The 25,672-nt window shown below is 40.5% G+C and overlaps 2 protein-coding genes across 9 annotated transcripts in view; one reads left to right on the top strand and one right to left on the bottom strand.

Moving 5' to 3' along the window:
• dclk2a (doublecortin-like kinase 2a) overlaps positions 1–23,271 on the top strand; it is a 34,767-nt gene extending 11,496 nt beyond the window's left edge. Inside the window, exons 3-17 of one of the 6 annotated variants that reach the window (XR_003298779.1) lie at positions 8,880–9,009; positions 10,094–10,192; positions 10,688–10,738; positions 11,785–11,879; positions 12,983–13,070; positions 13,573–13,681; positions 14,260–14,317; positions 14,686–14,805; positions 14,882–15,028; positions 15,106–15,239; positions 15,423–15,500; positions 15,843–15,939; positions 16,969–17,049; positions 17,191–18,081; positions 20,280–20,367. Coding sequence is in view for 5 of the 6 variants with exons in the window: in XM_026359541.1 (XP_026215326.1) it covers positions 8,880–9,009; positions 10,094–10,192; positions 10,688–10,738; positions 11,785–11,879; positions 12,983–13,070; positions 13,573–13,681; positions 14,260–14,317; positions 14,686–14,805; positions 14,882–15,028; positions 15,106–15,239; positions 15,423–15,500; positions 15,843–15,939; positions 16,969–17,049; positions 17,191–17,304; positions 20,280–20,927 (2,049 nt within the window). In the remaining variant the exon portion in view is untranslated. Of the gene's footprint in view, positions 1–8,879; positions 9,010–10,093; positions 10,193–10,687; positions 10,739–11,784; positions 11,880–12,982; positions 13,071–13,572; positions 13,682–14,259; positions 14,318–14,685; positions 14,806–14,881; positions 15,029–15,105; positions 15,240–15,422; positions 15,501–15,842; positions 15,940–16,968; positions 17,050–17,190 lie in introns of all 6 variants that reach the window. The other 5 variants (XM_026359544.1, XM_026359541.1, XM_026359546.1 and 2 more) reach the window with 5 other exon arrangements.
• A 1,322-nt stretch (positions 23,272–24,593) lies between these two features.
• Positions 24,594–25,672, bottom strand: part of lrba (LPS responsive beige-like anchor protein) — a 160,660-nt gene continuing 159,581 nt past the window's right edge. For all 3 annotated transcript variants that reach the window (XM_026359540.1, XM_026359538.1, XM_026359539.1), the window contains exons 55-56: positions 25,339–25,490; positions 24,594–24,722 (exon numbers count right to left, since the gene is read on the bottom strand). In XM_026359540.1, coding sequence (XP_026215325.1) covers positions 24,632–24,722; positions 25,339–25,490 — 243 coding nt within the window. In that variant the 3' untranslated portion in view covers positions 24,594–24,631. The remainder of the gene's footprint in view (positions 24,723–25,338; positions 25,491–25,672) is intronic.

Below are 25,672 nucleotides of genomic sequence, written 5' to 3'. Positions count from 1 at the left end.
AACAGGCTGGGACAACTCCACCAACAGCACCTGATGAAAGATGGTTGTATAGTAGATGAGGACGGAAATACTCAGACCAACATCCATAGTCCATAGGTGACATTTAAAAAGACATCCCACTGTCTGTGTGTATGCAGTAGACATTTCTCTGTTACATTTAACTCTGCTCTTTATTAACAAACTATGCTTAAATTAATTTTTGTATTCAAAAAGCACATTAGATCAAATGAGAACAAGTCCTGGGAAGTAGCTATTAAAAAACAAAGACACATAAAATAACTATGTAAAGTCACCCTTCTTTACATCAACTCAGTTCAGTACAAATACATTTACATATTCAAATGCTGTGCCCAGTATGTATAATAAGCTCACTACCCAGGAAAACACAGAAACTTGCAAACCTAAATAAATAAATATAAATAAATGGAGCCATTAAATGGGAGGCAGGTAGATTTTAGCAGCATCCTGAAGACAGCAGTGAATTGTAAGTTCTACTTAGTTTGCTTGAGTTTGCTTGTCAACTTTCTTATGACTAGTTGTCACAGAAAAATATTTTACTGTTGACTTTGGCACCAGTATTTGCAGTCCCTGGTTTCAACCAACCAATGTGAAAAAATAAAGACAGTTCATTAAATATAATGCACCCTAGAGTGACAAGCTCGGGAATAAGCTGTTCTCAGACCTTAGTGAACGTTGCCCTCAGCAGCTTTGTGAAAATTATTATTAAGGAGAAGCACAGACGTTCGGTAAGTGCTACTGTATCAGTGTTACCACAGACTGCATATTTTATTCCCAGCATGTCGCAAAGAAAACAGCTACAGTTCCCAGTTCATGGATTGCTGGGTTTTGGGGACGCTGTTGTTTGTGTAAGTGGGAGGTGGATGTCATGACATGACACTGATCTACTGTGGCACCATCTCAAATGACACGCTGCTAATGATGATGACCTCCTGGCCCCAATACTGAACCAAACCAGCTCAGGTTTTACAGTACATGTGTTCGCAGCACTGTGTTGCTCTTCTATTGTGTGTCAACACTTAAAAGGCTTATATTCATTGAGCTGTGTCAATTGTCTTCACCCCTTTTATCATATGGATGGTAATAATATCTAGTCATTTCCATACCCCTGAGGCAGGATGGAGAAACACACCGACAGCTACAGACAGATTAGTAAGACTCTGACTAGCAAGGCCACACAGGGGGCTCCATCTGATTGTCAGGCTTGAACTATTTCAGGGCCAAGTGTGGATTAAACACCATCATTTAGGTCAACAGCCATGAAATTTGCATGCCCACCTATTGTAATGTGCTGTCATTAGCATACAGCGCCATCTGACACCAGTGCAGTGTTGTGATCTAACCACGAATATTCCCAGATTGGTTCAGTGATATGACTATGAAGGAACCAAGCATTTACTTTCTTCATTTTGCTGGAAAAAGTGTTTGGTGTTGTTTCACAAAAATTGGAAGAATACTTTCAATATTTTTCACACTTTGCTACTTATTTATCAAACTTTCTAATGATTTTCTCTTATTAAAGTTATAATATTTCTAATTTTGGATAATTACACATAATGCACACATGAACACACATGATTTGACATTACATGGTAGCTGTTTGGCCTTTGAAGATTCAGACTCTCTCTCTTGTTCTAGCAGATGGCTATCACATAAAACTATGTGCACACACACACACACCCTCCTTTAAAGCCTCCCATTATTGTTGATGGACAATTCAAACTTATGTTGTATTTATGAAGAAAAGTCTCCTGTTCAAGGTTTCACAGATGTTGGCATGATACCCAGCACTAATAGACAGGAAAACAAAAAGCTGGCAGACGTCAGAGAGCCGGGGTGTCAGGGGGCACGAGGCTGTCGACTGTGCAGAACGTGTTGAGGCCACGGACAGGGAGGGCATCCATTGTGCGTTGCATGATGTCAGCCACTTGTTTTGTTTGTTCAAACCTGGCTCTCATCCATTGTTTGCAGCAGTGCTTTCACTCCCAGCAGAAGAGCTGACATTATGATATGGTTAGACTAGATTCAAGGGCTCAGCCCACACACTATTGTTTAATCATGCATGCAAACCATGATTGCTTCAACACATTTTGGCAGATTGATGTGCTGAATATTTTTGCAGAGGGCCGATCATGAGATATGTCTAAGTGGTCTTGACAACTGCAGCATGTATCTGATACTGATGGTGGAGTTTGATTTGCACATCAAACAGTGTCTTAGTTGTCTTGAGGTGTAACTCCTGGGTTATGACTTTTGATGATTATATTAGTGGGCAGTGCAGAAATGATAGATGAACAGATTCAATGCAGATCTGCAGAGATTATTGCCTTGTAACCAGTTTAAGTGTGGTAATATTGTTAAGTGGAAACTGGAACAATCATGTAATGCATCTCCTGTGGATGGTTTTGCACCTCAGCAGTTATGCAAGTCTTGTTTTCTAAGTGAGTATGGCTCATTTGGTTTAAAAATGGCATGTGCTATTTTGGCTTGCTGTATACTCCCACTCTCTTCATAGCTTTTTGCACAGCTCCATTTGAGTACAACAACTTGACACTCGTATACGGCATACGTAGCCTGATGTACTGCAATGTCTCTTTCAGAGTGTGACTTTTAGGACTTGGAGGAGAAGAAGAGAGAGACTCCGGCAGTAGTGCAGGCCAGTCAGCCACAGGCTGGTATAGGCGGACTTCACTGCACTGCCTTAGAGTTTCTCAAAGTGGTCTATGGAATTAGGGAAACTACCGATTTGAATTTATTTTTCTTTTATTTTTAAGTGCCTTCAGTATCTCCAGATATCTTCTTGTCAATGAAATTCTGTCATTTTTCTTCAGTGGGTTAATTTACAGCTGGGTGCTGCTGAATGTTTTAGAGACTAAAAGCAACTAGAATTTGTTATAAAAAGTCTATGTTAATGTGAATCTACAGTAGCTGGTTAATGATCGGCTGAGCTGAGTTTACTCTGTGCTCATTTTGATGTCGCCGCCATCTTGGCTGTTACACGTGCCTGAGATTTGCTGCTCTAATCCACAAGAATTAAACAGTCTCAGGAAGCAGCCTCTGTCTGCAAGTAAGAGTTCAAGCAGAGTTAATAAGCTGGCTGGCTTTGGCTTAAGCATCACTGACAAACTTAATAGGCATCTAATCTACATGTAATCAAGTAACAGTTTAAGTGAGACTTTAAGCCTGAACTAGCACAAAGAATTCACTTCTAGTTTACCATGAACACTTTGTTTCTTTTGTGATACCAAGCATCCTCAATGTCAAGAGGCGGAGATCTTTCTGTCTCTTATTTTTGTCTTTCCCTCAGGACTCCACCCACCTTATCTTGCTCATCTGGCTCAGGTTGAGAAACAGCAATGAGGGGTTGGAGGTAGTGGGGCTAATGATACCTAATGATTACAGTGATCATTCTGTCAGCCATCACATGGTCTTCTCTGCCATAAATACTCACCATGTGCTTTTGTGTAGCAGTTCTGTTTGGGTACACACCCTGATTTATGCAGAAGTAAAGGCGATTCCCAACTTAAGAAATAAATGCAATACATTGGTTCAATATATGTTTGGTTTATTTTCATGCTTCTAAAATCAAAAGTCTTTCTTTGTTATATTTGTTAAAACCCTCCACTTAATTTGCAATATTGTGTATATTTAATAAGGTTGGGGTCCTTTTGATAATTTCATTGGCACCCACACTTTAAGCCCTTGTCCTGTTTTGCCTCCATTGCCAAGTTTAGCAGGGCCGAATGTACAGCAGGCAGAACTGAGGACACAGACGGATGGTGAGAGCAAGGTCAGACATACGAGAGAAGAGGGGGTGTCGCATCTCGGCGGGTAAACTTCAGTTTACCCTCAAGAAACATCATCCAGTCCAGACAAAACCCTGTAAACAGTTCACTTCACTGATTGGACGAGACAGGCCCTAGCAGGACGGCGCTGGCAGTGGAGTGCCATTGGCTGTTTATCCTGGCAGTGGCTGACAAGGCCAAAGAGAAACATGGGCAATGCAGCCTGACATTCATACATTCATACTCCATGACAAATAATGTTGTGCAAAGGTTTTTTACTTTCTGACAATCCATATTTTCACATATTCAGCATTTTACTCTTGAGACAAAAGATCAACACTTTAACTTTTTTATCCAGAGAGGAACGGAAAGGTTTGACATCACCAACCCTTTACAATCTTAATTTGTAATGCTTTTCCAGACTTTCACTCCAGCCTCTTGCTGCTCATATTCTTTTGATGTCAATTTTTTTCAGTCCACAGCAAAATTAAAGGAACTGTCCTCACTTTTTCAATACTTTTTGAGGGGAGTGTAGATGTAGAGGAAGCAGCCGATGTGATCCAATTTATAATCAACCGTGATAACATTATGAGTGAGAGGGCGCTTAGAAGATTATTAAGACTTCCATCTTCATAAATGTGATTGGTGGATTAGCTCATGTCGCTCAGTTGTCAGCTTTCATAAAGTGGTCCACTTGAATTCTAAGAGGTTATTTGTTGTGTCTGTAATCACACTGGTGTTTAATAATTAGGATGATTTGGTTCACTCTCACAGCTTTAATAACCTTTCAGTCAAACTTGAACTTAAACCAACTCCACACTACCTGCTGATCTGGTGAACACACTGAACACAGAAACAGGACGCCAAATAAATGATCATGTTAAAGAAACACAAGTAAACGGGGGAACTGTGTGTTTTTATTTTAGAAAGCTCTATAAAATCTATCAGCTTAGTCCAGTTAGTGGTTTATATATTCAAGTGTTTTATAGGAAGCTCAATAGTTCTGCTATAATTGCTGCTAGAAGTGGTTAGACCTATGGGAGATGGAGAAACAGCGGGTTAAAGGCCCCGGCATACTCTGCCTTTAGTAGAAGTCCTTGGGCATGTCATGCTGGCTCAGACATCACCTGGATTAACAAAGTATGTGCTAGGTGTACCTGAGTAGCCAGGACAATCTGACAATAAGTCAGACTAGAACAAGAACAAAACACCTTTTGGAATCCTGCAGGCAAATGGAAACGATGAACACCAAATGGAGGGTATTCACATTGAGACAAGGAAGCTCTTTACAATGCATGAAGGGTTTCACACCAAATCCAGCACCCAACTGTACACTGCAGAATAAAGGAGGTCAAGGACTAGTGAGTGTCAGAGGCAATATCAGGATGAAACAACAAAGATCCATGAGTATATGAGGAGTTTGACCCCAGGGGATGATGTGCTGATGTGAATACCTCAGGCAGCAGAAACCCAAAAGCCGAGGAGCAGGAACTATCGCACACCCCTGCCTCTTTGGTACATTTCCTTATCCTCCTTGCCAGGGTGTAAACCTTTGTTAGTAATCTCCAGGGCCACTGATGGTTTCAGTCCCTTGTACTTTCCCAGTAACCTGATCTCATTCTTTATCTTCACACCCCTCTGTAGTTCCACCAGCTGACTAACGTCTCTCTGACTGGTCTTGTTCTTAGTTTCAGCCCTATTTTCCAGACAGCCAAGGATCCAGGATTACAGTAGCTGTAGCATATGCATGATTTTCACTATATTCAAATTTTTAAGATGCATTGATAGATATCAGATGTGGTGGTGATATTGATTTGTAGCTTCTACGTATATTATGTCTATCGTGTCAGTGTTGTGTTCACTACTTGTTTTAAATTGAAGCAGTATTTAGTTTTATCTATACATTTATGATGTATGTCTTAACACTTGTACATTTTAAATGTCCTTAATTTAAATACAGAGCAGTTTAATTTATATCAATACCAACTTAAAATATCGTTTCCGTAGATTTGTCATTGTCAACCACTTGACCTCTTTTTATTCTTGCCTTTTAAAAACCCTGTCCATACAGGCACCATTTGTCTCCATTCCCCTGCATTCCCCTGGGTGTCACTGGCCAGCTTAAATGTACTTTATCACAGGCCACAGCAGTGCTAGCCTTGCAGAGACAGAGGTGTGTACATGGGGTGAAAGTAAATGAGAACACAGCCAGGGGTCTTCTCGATGAAGATAAATAATATTCCAGCACCAAATATTTTTTTCTTCACAATAAGCCCTATGTCTCAGGAACACCAGGAGACAAGTATGGTCTGGGGCAAAAGCAAGATAAGTTAGAAAAGGCCTGTTGGAGCAGAGTGTTTGTTAGATGCAAGAGTGAAAACGCAGAGGATAAGGTCACATGAGCAAAGGTTTCACATTGTTAAAGACAGTTTTACTCCACCTGTGATTAAGCTTATGGTTATGGTTAGCCACATATTATAACCACTAACGCTCACTAAGAAACATTTAATGCTGTTTATTGCATACAAAAAGTGAAGTGAAAAAGTATTTTATGGACAGACACCCATCTTCACCCAAAACGCTCAACAGGCAGGCACCTAATTGTATTTTCCCCCAGTCATTGTCAAACTACGGTCACTAAGGTCCTTAATGGTGCTTCCGCTGCCAGCGGACGGTGCTCACCTTAGCAGTCCTTGTGTTGCTGTGTCAAATTGTCCTCAGACAAATGACAAGTGTGCTGAGCTGGTGGAAAAATATATGCTGGAGAGAAATCACTGAGTGGATTGAGGTCAAAGGTCAGTGAAAATCTATCTAATATCCACATGTAACGGTCTTTCATCCTGCGAGCGTGCACTAGAACAGGAGTCCATTTTTGACACATACATCTGACTGTGCCTGTAGGCTGTTGCTATGGTGATTCAACACGTGCGCCCTGACGGAGCGGTGTAGCCGTCAGCTATATGGACACACATGACTCAGAACCCCCTTTTCTACTTTCACTGATTCGTTTTCAGTTGTTGCCCTGTAAACATTCATCAGTTTGCCTCAAAGAGCAGACAAAAAGCTCTTTATGAGCGTGTTATTGATAGTACATCCTGTTTGTATTTTTAATGTGAGCTGTGTGAATGTAGGACATGCAGGAGAGTCATGTGAATTGTCTTATTCATTATTAATAAGTGTGTAACTGAGTCCTGGCCTACAGAAAGCTAAATGTTTGCTGTTAAATATTACTCTGCTGTTATTTTAGTCAGAGTTCTCACTCCTCCTCCACTGCTGTTTCCTTTTCTGTCAGCTTCCACCTCTTCATTGTTCTGTGGAGATGCTCTTCAGTAGCCATTTTGCTTTTCTGGACTAGCAGTTTGTTGAAAACCCACCCCACACACACACACACACACACACACACACACACACACACACACACACACACACACACACACACACACACACACACACACACACAGGCTCACACTTTTCTCCCACCGTGTCGGCCCTCAATCCCCCCCTAGAGGATCCATCTGCCCACAATCTTCAGCCATGCTGTACTCCTCCTCTAACGTGTGTGTGTGTGTGTGTGTGTGTGTGTGTCTGTGTGTGTGTGTGTGTGTGTGTGTGTGTGTGTGTGTGTGTGTGTGTGTCTGTGTCTGTGTGTGTGTGTGTGTGTGTGTGTGTGCTCATGTAGTACATATGCCTGCCAGTGTGTGGGTGCAATCGCATGTGGTGGGGGGTGGGATAATGAACAGATCTTTTCCTCCTTTGTCTTCCTACTTGTCCACCTACAGCAACAGAGGAATAATTGTGTGTGTGTGTGTGTGTGTATGGAGAGGGCACAACTTGCTGTAGTTTAAAAGTGATTCCTCTTTCTGTCTCAAGGGGTGGGTAGTGGGTGTAAAAGTAAAAAGCACAGAGGCCTACGGAGGAAATGACGATCACAGTTTGAGACAGAAGAGAAAAGGCAGGACAAATTACCCCAGAGCACAAATGTAAACTGGAACGCTTTCCTCCCATCATTCTGCATCAACTCTGCAGTATTCTGGCTGTCGGATGTTTCAAACTCTGTCTCATTCAAACACATACTGATATATTCAGATTGATTTTAAAAGCTACCAGAGGAGAGATGTTCTGACACTCCTCACATTCGGTGTTTCTGCTGCTCTTTAGAAAGGTTTCATGTGCTCGCAGCTTTAAAAGGTGTTGGATTCAAGTCAGAAACAAATTGATTTTGGTCTCATTTCACTGAAGACTGCGCTTGTGCTGCCAATATTAGTCAGGCTTGTATTCATGTTCTTTGGCAGTGTTTTATCCTGCAGTCTTGTAAGCAGTTATTTTCTTCTTAGACACTATTCATAGAAGATAACTATGTGCAAAGTCTTTCACGATGCCACAGAGTGTCAAGCACTTACATGTTTTTCAGTGCAAGCTTGCTTAAATGTCAAATTGTACATGTCAGAAATTTTAAGGACAAACACTGCAGCGGCTTTTATTATTAACATCCAAATCAAGATTTTACGTTTTTGCTTCAATCAACTCCAACCTGAAACAGATACAGCAAAGTAAGACTTACTGTCAGTGCTTCTCCTAAAAATGCAACGTGTATAACTTTGAGGTCCAACAAATGCATTCAAAGTATTTCCCTACTCACACAGCATATGATGTTTTTAAAAATTAAAACTCTTCTTTTAATTTATAAAGTCTTCTTCCTTTTTCATTTCCAATAACTGTAAGTTTGTAGAGTGGTATGAAACCATCAGGCAGCACTGGATATTCAACTGCACAAAAGACCGCTGTGTGTAAAAGTTGAAAGCTTGTGACTGGGACACTGGCTTTAGTAATATCTTAAAAGGCACAGTGGCAAGGGCCTGGCAGGGCAAATGGAAATAATGGGATCCAAGCAACAAATGGAGTTTACCAATTTTCAGAGTGCACTCAGACTGTAATAGGCGCATTTATAATCCTTATGCAGGACCTTTATACGTGCCTTTTGTTTCACTTTTAAACTTACAAAGGTCTGACTGTACACAACGGCTATACATAGAGGATATGTTTGACCTCTGTTTCCTCCTTACCTTCCTCCTCCAGATTACCTGCCTGCAGGACTTCTTTGGGGACGATGACGTGTTTATAGCATGTGGCCCAGAGAAGTACCGCTATGCCCAGGATGACTTTGTGTTGGATCACAGCGGTAAGGCTTCCACAGCCTTTATGACTGGTAGGCCTGACTAAGACTAACTAAACATCCATCTCTTTCTGTTCAGTGTGTGTCTGTGTGTGTATGTGTTTTAGGCTCAGTGTAACACTGTTTTCTGTTTGGAAGCTGACAGCAGGATATGAGATGTGTGTGTGAATATAATTAATGCTTTTTATTACTTATTATTATAATCTTGACAGGGGAAAGTGAGTTTTAAATCAATGTTAAGTTAGCTAACAACAGGGAGGCATATCCTAACACGTAATGTGTGAGCTGCTACTAAGAATGAGTGATTGTTCATATTCAGGGGCAGTTTAAAGTTTTCGTCCCACTTACACTCCTGTGCTCCACTTTTAAGAATTAGGTCTTTGACAGAATAAAAATGGTACACTGTACTCTCTGCTGAAGGTACAGAAGCTGTTTTTCTAAAAGCTCCCTTTTAGAAAAAGAAGTGTTTTATGCAAACTACTGCATGGAAGGAATACATCTGTAGAAAAGTGTGTAATAGTCTGATAAGTTTTTGTAAAAAAAGTTTAGCAGCTTGGTTTCAGTCAGGACGTAGTGCATATCTGAATATGTATCTAGTCAGAAATACCGTTGGTAAACATTAATCTGTGAATCATTACATTACATCTGACCACCCTCTTTAACACAACACTTTTGCCACAAGCTTCATTACAACATCTGCTCTTAACTGACTGAGTTAAACATTTATAACGGCATCACTAAATCAGCTGTGCATGCCAGCCAGGATGTGCCGGGGTATCAGAGCTACTACAATGCGGAGGATTTGGGGTCTTGTTTATTATGTTCTAATCAGATATTTATTGATTTAATTCATTACATGACGGCATTTAAAGATACTCTGTAAAGGGTTTTGGTCAATAAAAAAGAAAGGAAAAATTATTTTTGCCTAGTTGTACACCATAAAAAACCTACAATATCTTCATAGGTCAACCTAAACCTAAACTGGAAGAAGAAGTCAGAGAATTCATCTGTTCCTCTGTTCTTGTTCCTCCTCAGTACCACATTAACTGTTTGAGACATTGTTTATAAAAGAACATTTATAAATGTGAGGGTTACCCTGTACATGTTGTTTCCCCAGAATGCAGAGTGCTGAAGTCATCGTACAGCCGCTCTGCTACTCCGAATCGAACTGCTAAGAGCCCTGGACCTTCAAGACGGAGCAAGTCCCCTGGTGCAGGTAAGACACATGAACCCTACTGTATTAACCCTGTTAAGTTGAAATGTACTTCTGTATATACAAAAATGGCAAATACTCATTAATAGACAGTTGGAAAGGTCAAGTCATGCAAATTATTATGTATGAAAATATGGTTCATGCACATAAAATCCCATCAAATGCCAAAGTAACATCCAGTGCGTTTCTGGATGACAGGTTGAATAATAACCTTTATATTTGGCAGCAGCATCTTAAACCTTTGACAGTTGTGTAGAGTGACTAAGCATTTTCTTTGCTGCGTTGAGAAATGGTGACATTATGCTGAGTGTTAATATTCAACAAACCACTTTGTCAAGTTTAGAGAAGAGATACAAGAGGTTGTTTAGAGTGACACTGCTAGCACGCCCAGTTCTGCCTCAGCTACAACAGCTAATTACAGTGTAGTGTAATATGATGTTGATAATTATATCTGCCTGAATGTTTCATTTTGTTGTTGCATTTCTTTTGACAACGCAGCAAGACGACCTGTCCACTACTCCACCAGTCAGTCTCCAATCAAATCCCCAGGTGAGGCCGGCGATAAGCAATAATCCACATACCTGTCCTATCAGGTGTGAGCACTAAGTACTCTGGTAATTATGGTAAAGTGAGTAAAATGAGCATCTCACAGCTTTAAGATTCACTTCTTCTCAGTTGTAAATACCCATTTAACAGACTAAAGCAGTCCAGAGTGAAATACACACATTTTCTGCTGACATAGCTACAGTATAATATCATGTCATGTTTTGTTTTCTCACAAGTTTTAAGAAAACTAAATACACAGAGGACAGTTGGGTTAATTTGACAATGAAACGTAGAACAAAAGTACAGCCTATAGGCAATGTGACATGATTTTCCTCCGCTCAGCTGGGTTTATGCAGATGAAGAGACTTTAACTGAAGTTTGACGCATTATGTCTCTGTAATTGTGCCAGAAACCAAGAGAGAGGGAGGTAGAAATAATCCATTCTGGAGAGAATGATTCACCAAAACAGTAGAAGCTCCGGCCCCTGCTGTGAGCCTTTCTTTTCCTTATAGTGTGTAAATGAAGAATCTACTGGTAATGTTAAAGGGATATTTATAAAAACTGTTTAACCCTGACAAAATGTTTTTCTTATGTAGCATCATAACACTGTGCTGAATAATTAACCCTGTAGTAAGAGCAGCACCACACACAGTTTAAACCTGCAGAAGCAGTTGTGCAACATCTAAATGAGGTGAATGTAACGTGCCACCAATGCAGTTTATGCTTCTTATGCAGCTTATGCAGCTTATGTGCTTTTTTGTTGCTAACACACTGGAAAAGTGTTGCTTTAAACCTCAAAAACATCCAAAAAAGACTGACTATAAAAATGCAGTTGTCTGCAGGTGGTGCAGACATTAACTATTACATTTGCTGCCACATCAGCATCTCTACTTGAGCAGGTCTAAGTACTCAGCAACCTGCTAAACATAAATGTGTGAGTCAGCGAGTAACAGAAAAATTACCTAATGTACCTTGCATAGTGTTATTGACTTTAAATGTAGTTTTATTCAAACATTTTGTGTTGTTTAAATCTGTTTTTCTCTCTACAGTAAATGGTGTCTCAAGCAGCCAGATCTCAACTCCCAAGTCCACCAAGTCATTGACCCCGTCCCCCACCAGCCCCAGAAGCATCCCAAATTTTAAGGTAGGATAATGTATCACATATAGTATGTGTTTTACTCACGAGACTAAAATGGCAGCTCACAAAGGAAAGTGTCACCAAACACAAACTTAAAAGGAACAGATAAGGCAGGGTTGTACTGACCTACTTCATAGAAAATGATGCAGCATCAGGTCACTGACTGACAGCCATGTGTCACCTACAGTCTGAGTTGCAGCTCTGTGGCGTATTTTTGGTAGAGTTGGAGATACTAATCTGATTTATTGATGGATTCTTCTGTAAGCTGCATGTTAGTCCCAGACTACAACGCTTCTATCTGCTCCAGCCAGCTGGCAAACCTCCTCCAGAGAGCCACCATTCCTCTCTAAGCCCAGTCAGAGACTTAATCATCCACATTAATTTGGCAGGATATTAGAATTTTATGATTTACTGACAAGTTTAAATTCACTGTGTGAGTGTGAGTAGAGCAACGTGTTTTGAAAAACTAAAGAGGAATCACATAAATGACTGTCTATTGTTCAACCTCATTAAAAGTCACATAGAGGTTGTTGGCTAAACTGGTCCATGAAGAAGTTTTTGGTGCATTAAGCTGTGTGGTCCTGGTGCTGACTGACATTTCAAAATAAAGATATCAAAACTGCAGCAGCTGTGCTCTTCAGAAATTACCCTCATAACTTATTAATCATTAATTTTGGATATGGTGAACATCTATTTCTGTAGCTCTGAGATCTTGTACACTTTCAAGGACAAGCCTATGTCAGACCTAGTTTGCTGCTCAGGTTTTAATATAGTGACTGTGCTGTATATTATATAATATACATATTCTGGGAACAGCAGAGCCATATCATATATCTACAGGTACTTGTATCTTGTTTGGAGAATGGATGGACAATAATTGAGCATAAAACTGTATACTTACTTGCTCAGTTATATTTGGAATATAATGTTTATTCAATAGTCTCATGTTTCTGTCACTTCAATAAGTGTCTTTAGTCAGATGTCACCTAACAATAATAAACCTGCTGTGTCTCATCCATGTGGGTGTTTTTAAAGCGGTTGCCATAGTGATTTGTATACTAGACGAGGTACTCACATTTATTTTTGATTTTTGATTTTGCTTCTTGCAGATCTCTCCATCACATCACATCTCCTCCACAAACGCAAATGGCTCGTTGAACCACCACCAAGAGCAAAGCAATCGACTGAGCCCGGAGGGTGCGTCATTCTCATATCTCTGCTCGGCTCTTCTCCTGCCTGAGTAGTTAATCTTGTTTGCCAACTCAGGCTGCTCATACATGGATTCCCTTGCCTTCTACCATTTAGAAATGAAACTAACTAACGGCCCTCATCTTGTCCCGTCGGGCCACATTATACAATTTTCTAACCCAATCAAAGTGGAACAGAGTAAGGCTGGTGTTGAGTGTAACTATAAAATATCCAACTGCAGTGTGAGAATATCAATCTACTGTGATGTACTGATTGATTTTAGAGCTATGTGTGTGTAGGGATATGAAACCGTACAGTGCTGCTCTCTTCACTAACTGCTGCAGAAGGACTGCATGATGGTTTTGCATCATGGTGCCAGGTGTGTTATTTAGTTGCACAGTGTGTGGGCCCTTAATTCATTCTGAGAACTGGCTGAGTTTCTAAATCTACCTTGTTTTCACTGAACAGCGAGGCTCATCTGTTGCCCGTTGTAACCCTCATCTCTCCTTAGCAGTTAACGGCAACCGCTGCCTTCCTGCATCCACCATATTGGAGAAATACAAAGTTGGGAAGGTCATCGGAGATGGCAACTTCGCCGTGGTCAAGGACTGTGTAGAGAGGTAGGTAAACTGTGTCCGGCTGGAAATGTTTATTGCACAGTTGGCAGCTGTCTGCAGTGAGAGCACAGCGTGTGGCTTGTTTCACTGCTTAATGAGACATGCATCACGTGCAATAACTGCTCCATGAGGGTGTTTAAGTCCTGATGACAGGCATTGTGGAGACAGAAATATCCCGTGGATTAAACCCAGCAGTGAATTTACTTCATTAGCGTTTTAATCCCGTGAGTCAACAGAAAGGCCAGGCAGACCGGGGATATAATGATAAGATGATGACTGTCAACTGTGTGTGTTCTCATGATCTGATGCACCTTCCTGGAAGATACTTGTAGAGACCTTGTGGGGTTTCATGTAAACAAACACAGTGATGTTTACATTCTTATCATGGTGCATTACGCGTGCCCTCAACGCTAAACAAACATTTTCTTCAGTTTTTGTGAATTTGACTGTTTTACTGTGTATTTCAGGTAGTGTACAACTAACATGCCTTTCTAAAATCTAAGTGGCAGTGCTCTAGTTTGAATTTAGTCAGGGTCAGGGCTGATTCTATGCTGAGCCCTAATTGCATTGTTTCTCATCAGGTCCACAGGAAAAGAGTTTGCTCTGAAGATCATTGACAAGGCCAAGTGTCGCGGAAAGGTTTAATTCTGCCCTTGTTTTATCTCCATCTCATATTTCCTCTTTGTGTGTCTTGCCTTCAGACTTCTACACACACACACACACACACACACTCACAGATCTAAGACAGGGTCATTTGTTAGTGTTCCGCTGTGCATTATTAACACCCACAGAATAGCCTGTATGTCGCTGATCCTCTTGTATTTGGTTGCTAATGTTTTATTCAACTTAACTCAAATTATATTATTAGTCTTACCTCTGACACCAACACACATTCAATCAACAATGCCGCTTCTTTTTATGAGCTTAATGACTCACTTTAAATCCTGCATACTGGAGCATATAATAACATACTCATGTGGATTATTTGTGTGGGTGTGTGTTTCCAGGAGCACCTCATTGAAAGCGAGGTGGCCGTGCTGCGGAAGGTGAAACACCCCAACATTATTATGTTGATCGAGGAGGTGGACACTCCCTCTGAACTGTACCTGGTTATGGAGCTTGTTAAGGTACAGTCGACGCTTCTCTCTGTTCCATAGCCTAATTTCTGTGTGCAGTCTAACATGTGTGGTGATGTTGTCACAGGGAGGGGATTTATTTGATGCCATCACCTCCTCTGCCAAATACACCGAGAGAGATGCCAGCATCATGATATATAACCTCGCTGGAGCTTTGAAGTACCTGCACAGCATGAACATCGTCCACAGAGACATTAAACCCGAGAACCTTCTGGTATGTTTATATATTCACACACACTTTTCTCTGCATGTTCAGCTCCACAGTTGATTTTATGATATTTTCTATTTTAGGTATTTGAGTACCCAGACGGCACCAAGTCATTGAAGCTTGGGGACTTTGGCCTGGCGACAGTGGTGGAAGGACCTTTGTATACTGTGTGTGGAACTCCTACATATGTGGCTCCAGAAATCATAGCCGAGTCTGGGTAAGCTGGATTTCCAGTATCCAGATCTTTCAGGTATCTTTTCAGAGAAAATGCTGATTATACAGAAACATTCATGTTTTAGTTGATCTGTGAGTTTAAATCGAAACGTGCTCTACATACGAAAGAGTAGAATTGAATCAGATGTATGGAGATTAAAAATATGACTGACCTCTCTTTCCACAGTTATGGTCTGAAGGTGGATATCTGGGCTGCAGGTGTCATCACCTATATCCTTTTGTGTGGCTTCCCTCCCTTCAGAAGGTACTCACCCTCACCCTCAACCTATATAATTAACCTAATGCTCATGATCCAGCTAATTCAAACCAGGGTTATTTACTTAATACCAAATTTAAGTGTTTCGTTTTAAACAATAAATACATGTTAAAGTAAGTAGATGTGGAAGTGGAAAAGTTTTTTTTTTTCTTCAAAGATAAACAGTTGTTTTGTGTTAGTAATTGGCATCATGCAGTCATAATATAGAATTAAATGTATTTACATTAATGTTTAATTTGTTGACCATAATTATAGTTACAGTTAATTATTATTTAATAATAACAGTGTGTATTCTTTGCTGAATAAGACATGATGAATTATTTGTTCCAGTGACAATAACCAGCAAGAGGATTTGTTTGACCAGATTCTTCTGGGGCGTCTTGACTTTCCCAGTCCTTACTGGGACAACATCACGGACTCGGCCAAGGTTGACACTAACACAAACTAAACTCATGTTCATATGACACGTTTAACATATAAAACTGCTTATTGAGCTAATTATTACTGTGTTTATTAAACTGATTGTTGTATTTTGATCTTCAGTGAGGGGAAAAACAATTAATAATTAATTAAAAAAATTAATGTCGACTGCCCACTCGGTTTCTTATTTACTTATTATTTACTTATTAAGAATTGTGTTTGTACATAATACTACTTAAACACACACACACACCAAACCCATGTGAAGCCATATGGTTCACACTCCTTTAATGACTATTGTCTGCTGAAGAACACAAAAACCCCTCCATTCCTTAAAATTAATGTCATGTGTTAAGGTGACAGCTCGTGCTCAGCGTGCAGGACCAAACTGCTAATTAAACCCACTGCTATTACCGTGGCCTGTCACTGTAGACGAGTGCACAGTTATAGACCTCACAGCACGAGCATGCAGTTATGAAGCAGTGCAGGGCTGAATTTAAAAGGATCTTTATCCTGAGATCATGCATGTTTACCTGACTTTGCAAGAGCACATGAATGCTAGGTGTTAGCAGAGATGCACAGCGTCACAACGTGAAGACCAGCAGAGAGTTACAGTAAGATGAGGACAGAGAAGTATGGCACAGTTTTTACAGCCCGCAGGACCTTCACGAATGTCAGGGGGCTGTTTCTGTAGAATGACCAATTCTGACGTCAGATTGGTTGACGTCAAGGCACTACATGTTTCTATTAGGAGATTTTGAAGATGTCAACCACCACGTCATGACTGCATGTTGTACCTAGTCATCAGGGGGACATGACGTAAACGTGAGATAATGATGTGTGTGCTGGATATGTAAACAGGAAATGGTTTAACATATTTGACATCTCATTCGACAAAACCAAAAAGTAGTCCCTTTTTATTTGTTATACTTTACTTGAAATCATTCATTTTGTGAGCTAAATGCTTTTTTAACATGACACCGTCATGTTAAAAAGGAGATACTAGTCTGAAAAGTTCTGTGTGTTTTGTTTTTAGGAGCTGATTGGAAAGATGCTGCAGGTCAATGCGGAGACTCGATACACTGCAGAAGATGTCCTCTCCCACCCATGGGTCACGGTAGTTTATCACGCTGTGCTTGTGTTGTGTGTTGGCATATATGTATAAACACAACCTTTAGTAGCGAGACTTTTATGGTTTGTGCATTATGATAGTTTTCTGTGTGGAAAGCCTCTGTACACTTTGCATGTCTGTGTGTAGGACGACGTAGTGATGGAGAACAACATGAAGATGGAGGTCACAGGTAAACTGAAGACACATTTTAACACTGCGCCAAAGCACAACACCACCACTGCTGGTGTGACCGTCATCATGGTAAGCAGCCAAACACACAATACACACGTTTTGTCCAATTTGATATTTTCTGCAGCAACTTTTAGTTAATAATCTAATAAAACAGGAAGTAATGAGAACTGTCAGTGACTTCTTAAATCTTTTAAGTCTGACATAGGTTTAGTAGTTACAAGCAAGGTGCTTGCAGCAGCCTGCACATGTTGGCCTCTATTCAAACATTTACAGCATGACGGTGAATGTTTGACCCAAATACTGAAGATTGAGCCTCCTCTAATTCACGTTATTGGAATCTTACGCCCACTCAATCAGTGGATCAAGAATATCTGTCCTCAATCTTCACTGAGACATTAAAAACAAGTTCTAAACAAATTGTGCAGCAGCAAACATGTCAGGCAGGATTTTAGATGGAGACGGGACAGTGAAGACGCCGTTCCTGTAGCAGCCATCGCCTTCCATTCTGTCTCTTTCAAGTCTCACTTGCATCATTTCCTGTTGTAGAGCTTGACTTCCTCCACTCTCCACCTCATCAGGTCACACCACCCATCAACTCTCTTCAGTTTGTCTGAACTGAAAGAAGAAAAAAGGGGGGGAGGGGGGTTTCTTTGATTAGAAATTAGGTCTCCCCTCTTTACTGCACAGAGCCTCATGTTGTTGTAAATTTCATTTGACAGTTTGAGGTGTAAATGCGGGCCCTGGTCTTGGCCCCTCCTCTTCTCCATCCACTTCCTCCTCCCTCCTCATCACCCCTCCCTCACACTCAACCCAGGACCACAGGGGAACCCTGGAGCTGAAAGCCGGGTACACGCTTCATAGCCCCCTCCTGCCTCCCGTCTTCCTTTTCCAGCCATCGCCCTTCCCTTCGTCCTTTTCCCTCCATCTATAACAGCCTCCACCCACCCTTGCTCCCTCTTCCTTCCTGTTTCTTCTCAGGCCCCCTGCCCCTCTTCCCCTTGGCCACCAGCTGCAGTAACTGCTCTCAATAACCGACTGACAGGGGCCTGATTAACTCTGTCCTAGATTTACCCCTTTGCCTCTCTTCACGATCCTCATTCTGCTCATTTAGTCACGTTTTGTTTCGTTCGTATCAAACTTCAACTTTTATTGGATGTGAAAATAAGTGTCTGTGTGTTTGAGAGACGCTTGTTGATATACAACGTGAGAATGTTTTTTAGCATGTTTCCAGTGTTAATGTGAGCTAATGCCAGAGTCGATCCATTTGCCTCCCTCTCTGCTGTTCATTGTTTATTTGTTAGTGGTCTCATTCAATGGAATCCTGTAAAACCAGCTTCCTGTGGCGCAGCGCTGACTCTTATTAATACTAGTACTCTGGTTCCACCTTGTGGAGACGGTGAAGAATTGAGCTGCCAGTGTTTGAAATTTCAGAGATGGATGCAAACCAGTGTGTCTTTATTGCTTTGGATACAAGAGTCCTGTGCACATTTTAAAGGATAAAGCTGGTGTTTTAACACGTGCGCCTGTCTGATGGTTCCTACTTAAGACTTCATTATTAAAAAACAGGTCACAAATGAACTGCAGACAGAAACAAGGACAGTGCATCCAGGAAGTATTGGTTATCCTTTTTCCACATTTTGTTATGTTACAGCCTCAAACAATACCTCAAAATGTCAAAGTGAAAGGAGTTGTTTGCAGATTTAGCACCAATTACAGCTGAAGCTGCAGGCTTGGCACCTGTTTCTGGGCAGTTTCTTCCGTTATTCTTTGCAGTACTTTGTTCAAACTTCATCAGGTTGGATGAGGAGCGTCAGTGCAGCCGTTCTCAGATCTCTTCAGAGATGTTTAATTTGGTTCATTCCAGAGTTGTTCATTGCTGCAAATTACAAATCATCTTTCCCTCAGTCCTGACTAGTCTCCCAGTCCTTGCTGCTGAAAAATATCCAAATTCAATCTTTGTTTCATCAGACCAGAGACTCTCTCATGGTCTCAGAGTCCTTCAGGTACATTCAAGTTTTACTGAGGAGTGTGAGCACTGTGGAAACTTTCTGGATGTGCTGTCGATTCTAAAACATATTTGAAGCAGTTTTAAGTATTTATGAAGCAGGACAGTGTGAGATAAATATGTGATGAATGTGACTTTTTGTAGTTTTTGGAAACACCAGCTTTGTCTTTTGAAACTAATACAGTCAATAACTCACTTAATCCTACTTGACCACTGTACCACATGTAAAACTAGCATGAGACACGTGTCTCTGCCTGAATTAGTCTTGCAGGTTGTTCCATCTCAGTTCTCTGAAATACACAGGGTGTTTGGAAAAGGCTTTAATGATCTGGAAATAAAAACAACTTGGCTCTGAGCTGGAACAACAACCTTCTGCCATCATGCTTGTTGTGTTGAAACTATTTTGTGAAGCTGTGAGTAAGACTAGTCTCTGTGCCTTTTGCTTCTCCCCTCTCCCTGCATTACGTCCCTCTGAATTAGCTCCAAGGCAATGGTATGTACTAGCACCTAACGCTATGCCTCGTCTTTTCTGCTGCTGAGATTCAGCACAAGGGTAAATGAGGAACTTGACATTCACTAGTTTTCAGTCCCACATAAGAATCCGTCATTGGCTTTAACTTTAACCTGGACTAAATCACGATGTTGCATCTGTTGAGTGAATGTTGAATGTTTCTCATTTGCTCTTTTTCTGCACCTAGAGTAGCACTTGATATCCGTCTTCTTGTGGGCTCAGCACATCGTCTTTTTGTTCAATCATCTTTCAGTTATTTTTGTCCATCTCCATTCGATTGTTTCATTGTGTTGTTCGTCCCCATGAATCAAAGATGTTGTGATCAGCAGAACTGGGTCAGCAGTCGATCATTAAGACGTTTGCTTCTTCAATATCTGCAAACGTTCAGATGATCATTCACTGGAAAACTTGAGACTAAATTACAGGTCTTGTCTCCAGTGTAGATTGACCTGCAGTATCACTTTCTCTGAACTTCACGGATAAACACAGTAAGTATCCATCTGATGATGCATCTGTTTGTTTTTCCAGAACACAGCTCTAGATAAGGAGACCATCCAGCTCACCACCCATCGATGTCCAGGCCCCCAGACTGTGCCGTGTTCACACATGTCAGCTGGCAACAAAGACCTTTGTCCATCCGCAGTCTCGCCAACTACATCAGGACCCGCCTCACAAGTTAATGCACCACCCAAGACTGCTCCTCCTAAAACGCCTGCATCCACAGAAAGCCGTGAGCATGATGCCACCGCTAACGCTTCTGAAAACGAGAACGACCCGTTAGCTGCTAAGCTTCATCTTCCCTCCGCTCCTGTAAGTTTGCTTCAGTTCTCCCCTTCACCCTCTGCTGAAACCTTCCCACCCCCCTCCTCTTTACCTGTTCCATCGTCTCCTGAAATAAGAACATCACCTACGTCACCCTCTGCTGCGCCCTGCTCACCTTCACAAACTCCCTCCACACCCGTGTCCTGTCCTTCCCCATCATCTCCTACCAAAGAAGCAGCATCTCAGTCTTCCTCTCCCATGAAACCTGTTCTATCTTTTCCTCTCTCTTCACCAACCAAACAGGAACCATCCTCCCCATCTTCCATCCACCCAACCCTGTTTCCCTCCCCTCCCTCTACACCCCTCAGAAGCACAACCCCACCCTCTCCTGTTGACGAGTTTATGGAGGTTTAAATAGTCTTCTCTCTAGTCTCTCTTTCACCCCCCCCCCCCCCATCTTTACCTACATGTGTATCTTTAAACATGGGATGAGAAGAGTAAACACTCACCTCAAGCATTTACTGTAGCTGTAAACTGAGCCAGTGACATGTTTTTTCTTTCGTACCTGTCCCACTCATTTTCAGAGATGGAATGAAGATTTGATGATTGTATATATGTCTGTATTTATTAATTGAGCATTTGGAGAAGGGAAATGATTTGAATTGTCTTTAGACATCATGGTTTAGTGTCACATTAATGGAAACTTTTCCTTTATTTATTATCCAGTTTTCACTGCCTGTGGCTCTTTTGTAAATATGTGTTCATTACACACAAACACCCCAACGTGGAGTCATTTTGCTTTAGAGAGAGACGGCTCATAATAGTCTTAACTTGCTACCTGTAGTCCTGTGGCTCAGTTATAACTCAGTCAGCCAACCGTACGTTTTTCTCCTGATGACCACGGCTCTGCTCCTATGAAGTGTAAACAATAAGCAGTACAGTGTCTGAACAAAATGATACCCACCAAAGTACAAGTTTACCACAATTTGTCTGCCGATACAAATGGACGTTCAAGTTAAAGGGTCAGGTCAGTTCATCCTCTATTCCAAAACAGGAACGTGTTTTTCCTCTTGTGAATTGGTTCAAAGCCTTTTTACCAAAGATTCAGATAGTTTTATGTAAATTCTTCTTTATAAAGCATGAATGTGTTTTCTGTTTTCTTACCATGTTGGTTATATCCTAGTTCCTCTGATTTATCTTGTGACCCCTTAAGGGGGCACTGACCTGTATTCTAGTCATGCAGATGGAAGGAATGTTTCTTATTTAAGTGTCTAAAGTGAAGTCTGTGACTTATGTGTAGAAATTTAAACAGGTTTTGGGGAACTGATATTGTAGTTTAATATTTTGCATTAAGCACCCCTATCTACCTTTATAGTATGTAATATGTTCTAAAACATATCTTAATGTGGAGAAGGGACTGTCAGTGGCTGCTGTGAACCAGGCTCAATAAACAGCCTGGAAGCAGAGATATTCCTTATAAAAGCATTTTGAATTAGTCTGTTCCTCCCAGCCAAATGCAAAAGGCCATGTCTGTAAATGCACTCTAGGTCTACTTCACTTTGCTTCGAACCAGTATCGGCTGCTGGAAAATGTTGCTGTGGCTGAGTCACAGGCTAGCAAGCTTCTAAAGACGTGGTACACAACAAGGATGTAGGAGAAGAGGTGTCTGGAGGGAGCAGAAAAGGGCAGGAGGTGGAGGAGGAGGTGGAGGAGTGTTGAACTGTTGGCTTTCATGCTATTGTTAGTTTGACTTCCAGAAAACGCCCATTGTAGCTTTAAGTTAGCAAAAGAAATAAATAAATAGGCCAAATAGAACAAATATCTTTCCAGAAAATGTTTAATTGGGTTAAACTGACCCTTTAATTTGTCCGGATATTTGCCTTGGTGGTGTTAGTCTCTCTTTGGTTGATTATTTTGTAGATGCATTGTAACATTCCTTCACATGTCGTCTCTAAGAGTTGTTTAATGTCCTTTGATTTTATTATAACACTATAATTGTACTTAGTGTGAAGAACCATAGCTGTCCATCGGGAACCTGAAGGTTTGTTTTTGCCTGAGCCGTCATATAATGAAGTGATGACTTTATTAAATGATGTTAGAGAACATACTGTAGATCCAACAGACGCGAAACACAATTGCAGGTCTGATTCTAACGAGCTGCTGAACTACTTAACGATAAAACTATTTTGAAAAAAAAAAAGAAGCACATTCTGGTTTTCAGTTCACAGGCTGCATGAAACTAGTCAACACTGTTTCTTCAAAACATTCAATCAGTGTTTTTTTTGTTCTGTTGGATTTATTCACTAAGGATGAACGTGTTGTCAAGGTTATGGATTTGTGCCTCAACACTGGCTTAACAGCTCATAGCTTCACAATGCCTCCATCAAAACCAGCTTGGCCAACAGATGACATCCCAAATTGCACAGCATTGATCCCAGCTGGTCTTAGTAGGGCTAACTCCTCCAGTGGTCCATCTCGCTCCTTATACACTTCTGGACTCTCACCTGCATGGATACTCCCTCTTCGCTTCTCTGCCTCCCTGTAAGACAAAAACCTCACAAGCAATGTCGAGTTGGTCTCTTATGCATATGTAGTAAAACTAGATTTTCATATGCTTTGTCATAGAAGTTTGTAAAGGGAAATTTGTATGAAAAGACTGGTCAAATGGTTTTTATTAGGAATAGAGTGGCTGCTTTTAATGTCAAACTGTTTTGAAACTGCAATACAACAAAAAATAAAACTGCAATAAAGACTTGAATTGACAATGAATCTTTTTGTTACCCAACACTGGCCACTAGAGGGCGATGTGATATCTACTGGAAAATACAGGACACCAAACACAAATCAAGTTATAAAATTCAATTTTATTGTCAGAACTCGGCACACAAAACACTCCAGAACGATTGGTAGGTCTCTTAACTGGAGATTCAAACCACACCAATGCTCAACCTTTAAAGGAATGTTTCCTCAAAAATCAAAGATACAAGTGGACGTTTATTCAACAGAGGACCAATAGAGTATGTTTCAGTGTCATTTTAGTGCTGGATCAGATGTTAGCGTAATCATTCATCCTGTGATTTAGGCTGCTGTGATGAAAGGAACCAAAAAAAAAAAAAAAAAAGAGTCGGACTGAAACACAGCAAGTCCTTCCTTTCATTACACATCGCACTTTGCTGGTAGCTGCTATAGAGACAGGACTCAGAGGACGCTGAAGATGTAAAACTGGCTTGGGCACTAGGCATGATATGTGTTGTTTTTTTTTAAGTCATACCCTCACTCCTTCTGTCACAGACGATCGAGGAAAAGAAAAAAGAATCACCTTTACTTCAGTCATTTAACAGACACATAAATTAAAGGAACATAATCCTTGATATGGTTTTTCTGACATCTTCCTCTAAATAATTAACAAGTTTTGTGTTTCTGATGTTTAAGGTATTAAACGATGATATGACAGGTCTGCGTTGATGTGTTTTATGAGTAGTGAGTCGCGCACTGAAATGCAATCTCTTAGCAAGCACAGAGGTACAGAGGGAACAGGACTTTTAAATATGACAGACTACATTTAAACAGTATATATTTAGATATATTTATATAGATCTATATTCCCTCTTCATTTATCTTGTGACATTTCATATCAACCAGCTGTGTTACCAAAATGGCAAAAGCATGTTTAAATGAATGACAGCTCAGTAATAATTACCCACATACACACCTACTGAAAAAACACTCACCCTAAAGTACACCTAAAGTACACAAATATTTGGATTTTAAAGTCAGGCGAAAAAGTTCTCACTAGCTCCCCACAAATCCCTCTTTTCTTTTCTGGAAGAGATGAAAATAGATTCTTACAGCTAAAAATAGATTTGTTTTTAACCGCACAGTAACAGAACCCCCACCCTATGATTTTTATGAAAATTTTCTATCTGGTCTACAAAATATAGCAATGCCCTTTTAAAAATAGTTGAAATCTACTATAACAGGACATTTGTTTCCTCCTTTCAACAAGATACATTCAGGATTTAGACAGAATAGTGCCTTTAATAAGAGTTCACACTTGCAAAATTTGGGATCTTTTGTCAGCATCCAACTCTGTTAGTCGAGTTGTTGCTATCGTCAGCTCAGTACCTGGTCTGGTACTCATGGTGCCACCTGTTGAAGTCGTTGTAGAAAAGCACGATACTTCCAGATGCCATGCCGGTTATGATGCACCTTAAAGGAGTCGGAAGGGAAAAGCATGAGGTTTTGTTTGTCTACAAAATAATTTTCTCTTTTTTTGTAAACATGCAAATTTGAAGTTTGATGCAAGAAACACAAAAAAACGTTGGGACAGATGTACCCACTGCATGGCTGACTTCTATATGTGTGAAGGTACCCTAAGATTATTATTTGGACTTGTTGGACTTTGAAAGCTGAATGTGAATTTGAATATGACCCACAATCCTACTGATAATGTATGGTGTATCATGAAGAGGAGAATCTTACAACAGTGACCACAGACTGCTGGGGAGCTGAAAACTTGTATCCAGCAAGAACGGACAAATATTCCACTTCTATAATTAATAATAATAATTATTATCCTTAATAATTTAGTATCCTTACTTCCTAAATTGCTAAAATAGTGTAAATAAAAGGAATTGTGATGTAAAACAATAGTAAACATTCCTCTATCCCAATTTTCTTTGAGTGTGTTGAGGGCATCAAACAAAAAATACAATTAAGCTGGTTGGTAAAAATATACTTTGTGAAAGTGAATTAAAAACAGATTCTAGTTTGGTGAAATTACTTTAACTAAGGTAAAAGATCAGAGTGTGTATGTGCTTGTTACCTTTGGTCATGCGACATGGCCATCGAGCGGATTCCAGCATCGCAGCCTGGGTATGTGAACAGCTGTTTGAGGTTGTGGACCTGCCAAACAGATACTACACCTCCATCTCCACCTGTCAGCATATACTGGCCATCACGACTGAGAAGCATGACCTGCCAAAGAGAATTAGAGAAAAAGATGAATTAGTTCAATGAGCCACAGAATTCCCTTTTTACTCTTTGGTGTGTTACACTACTTACTTAGCTTTTACAGTAATTAATAGGTCAGATTTGGTTCCAGTCTAACAATGTAAAATCCAGACATGTTTGATCTTATGTTTAAAAAAAAAAAAGCC

Source organism: Anabas testudineus, chromosome 1, assembly GCF_900324465.2.
Source record: "Anabas testudineus chromosome 1, fAnaTes1.2, whole genome shotgun sequence".
NCBI lineage: Eukaryota > Metazoa > Chordata > Actinopteri > Anabantiformes > Anabantidae > Anabas > Anabas testudineus.
The sequence above is the reverse complement of the archived record's forward strand: the minus strand, read 5'-3'. Positions and strand labels throughout refer to the sequence as shown.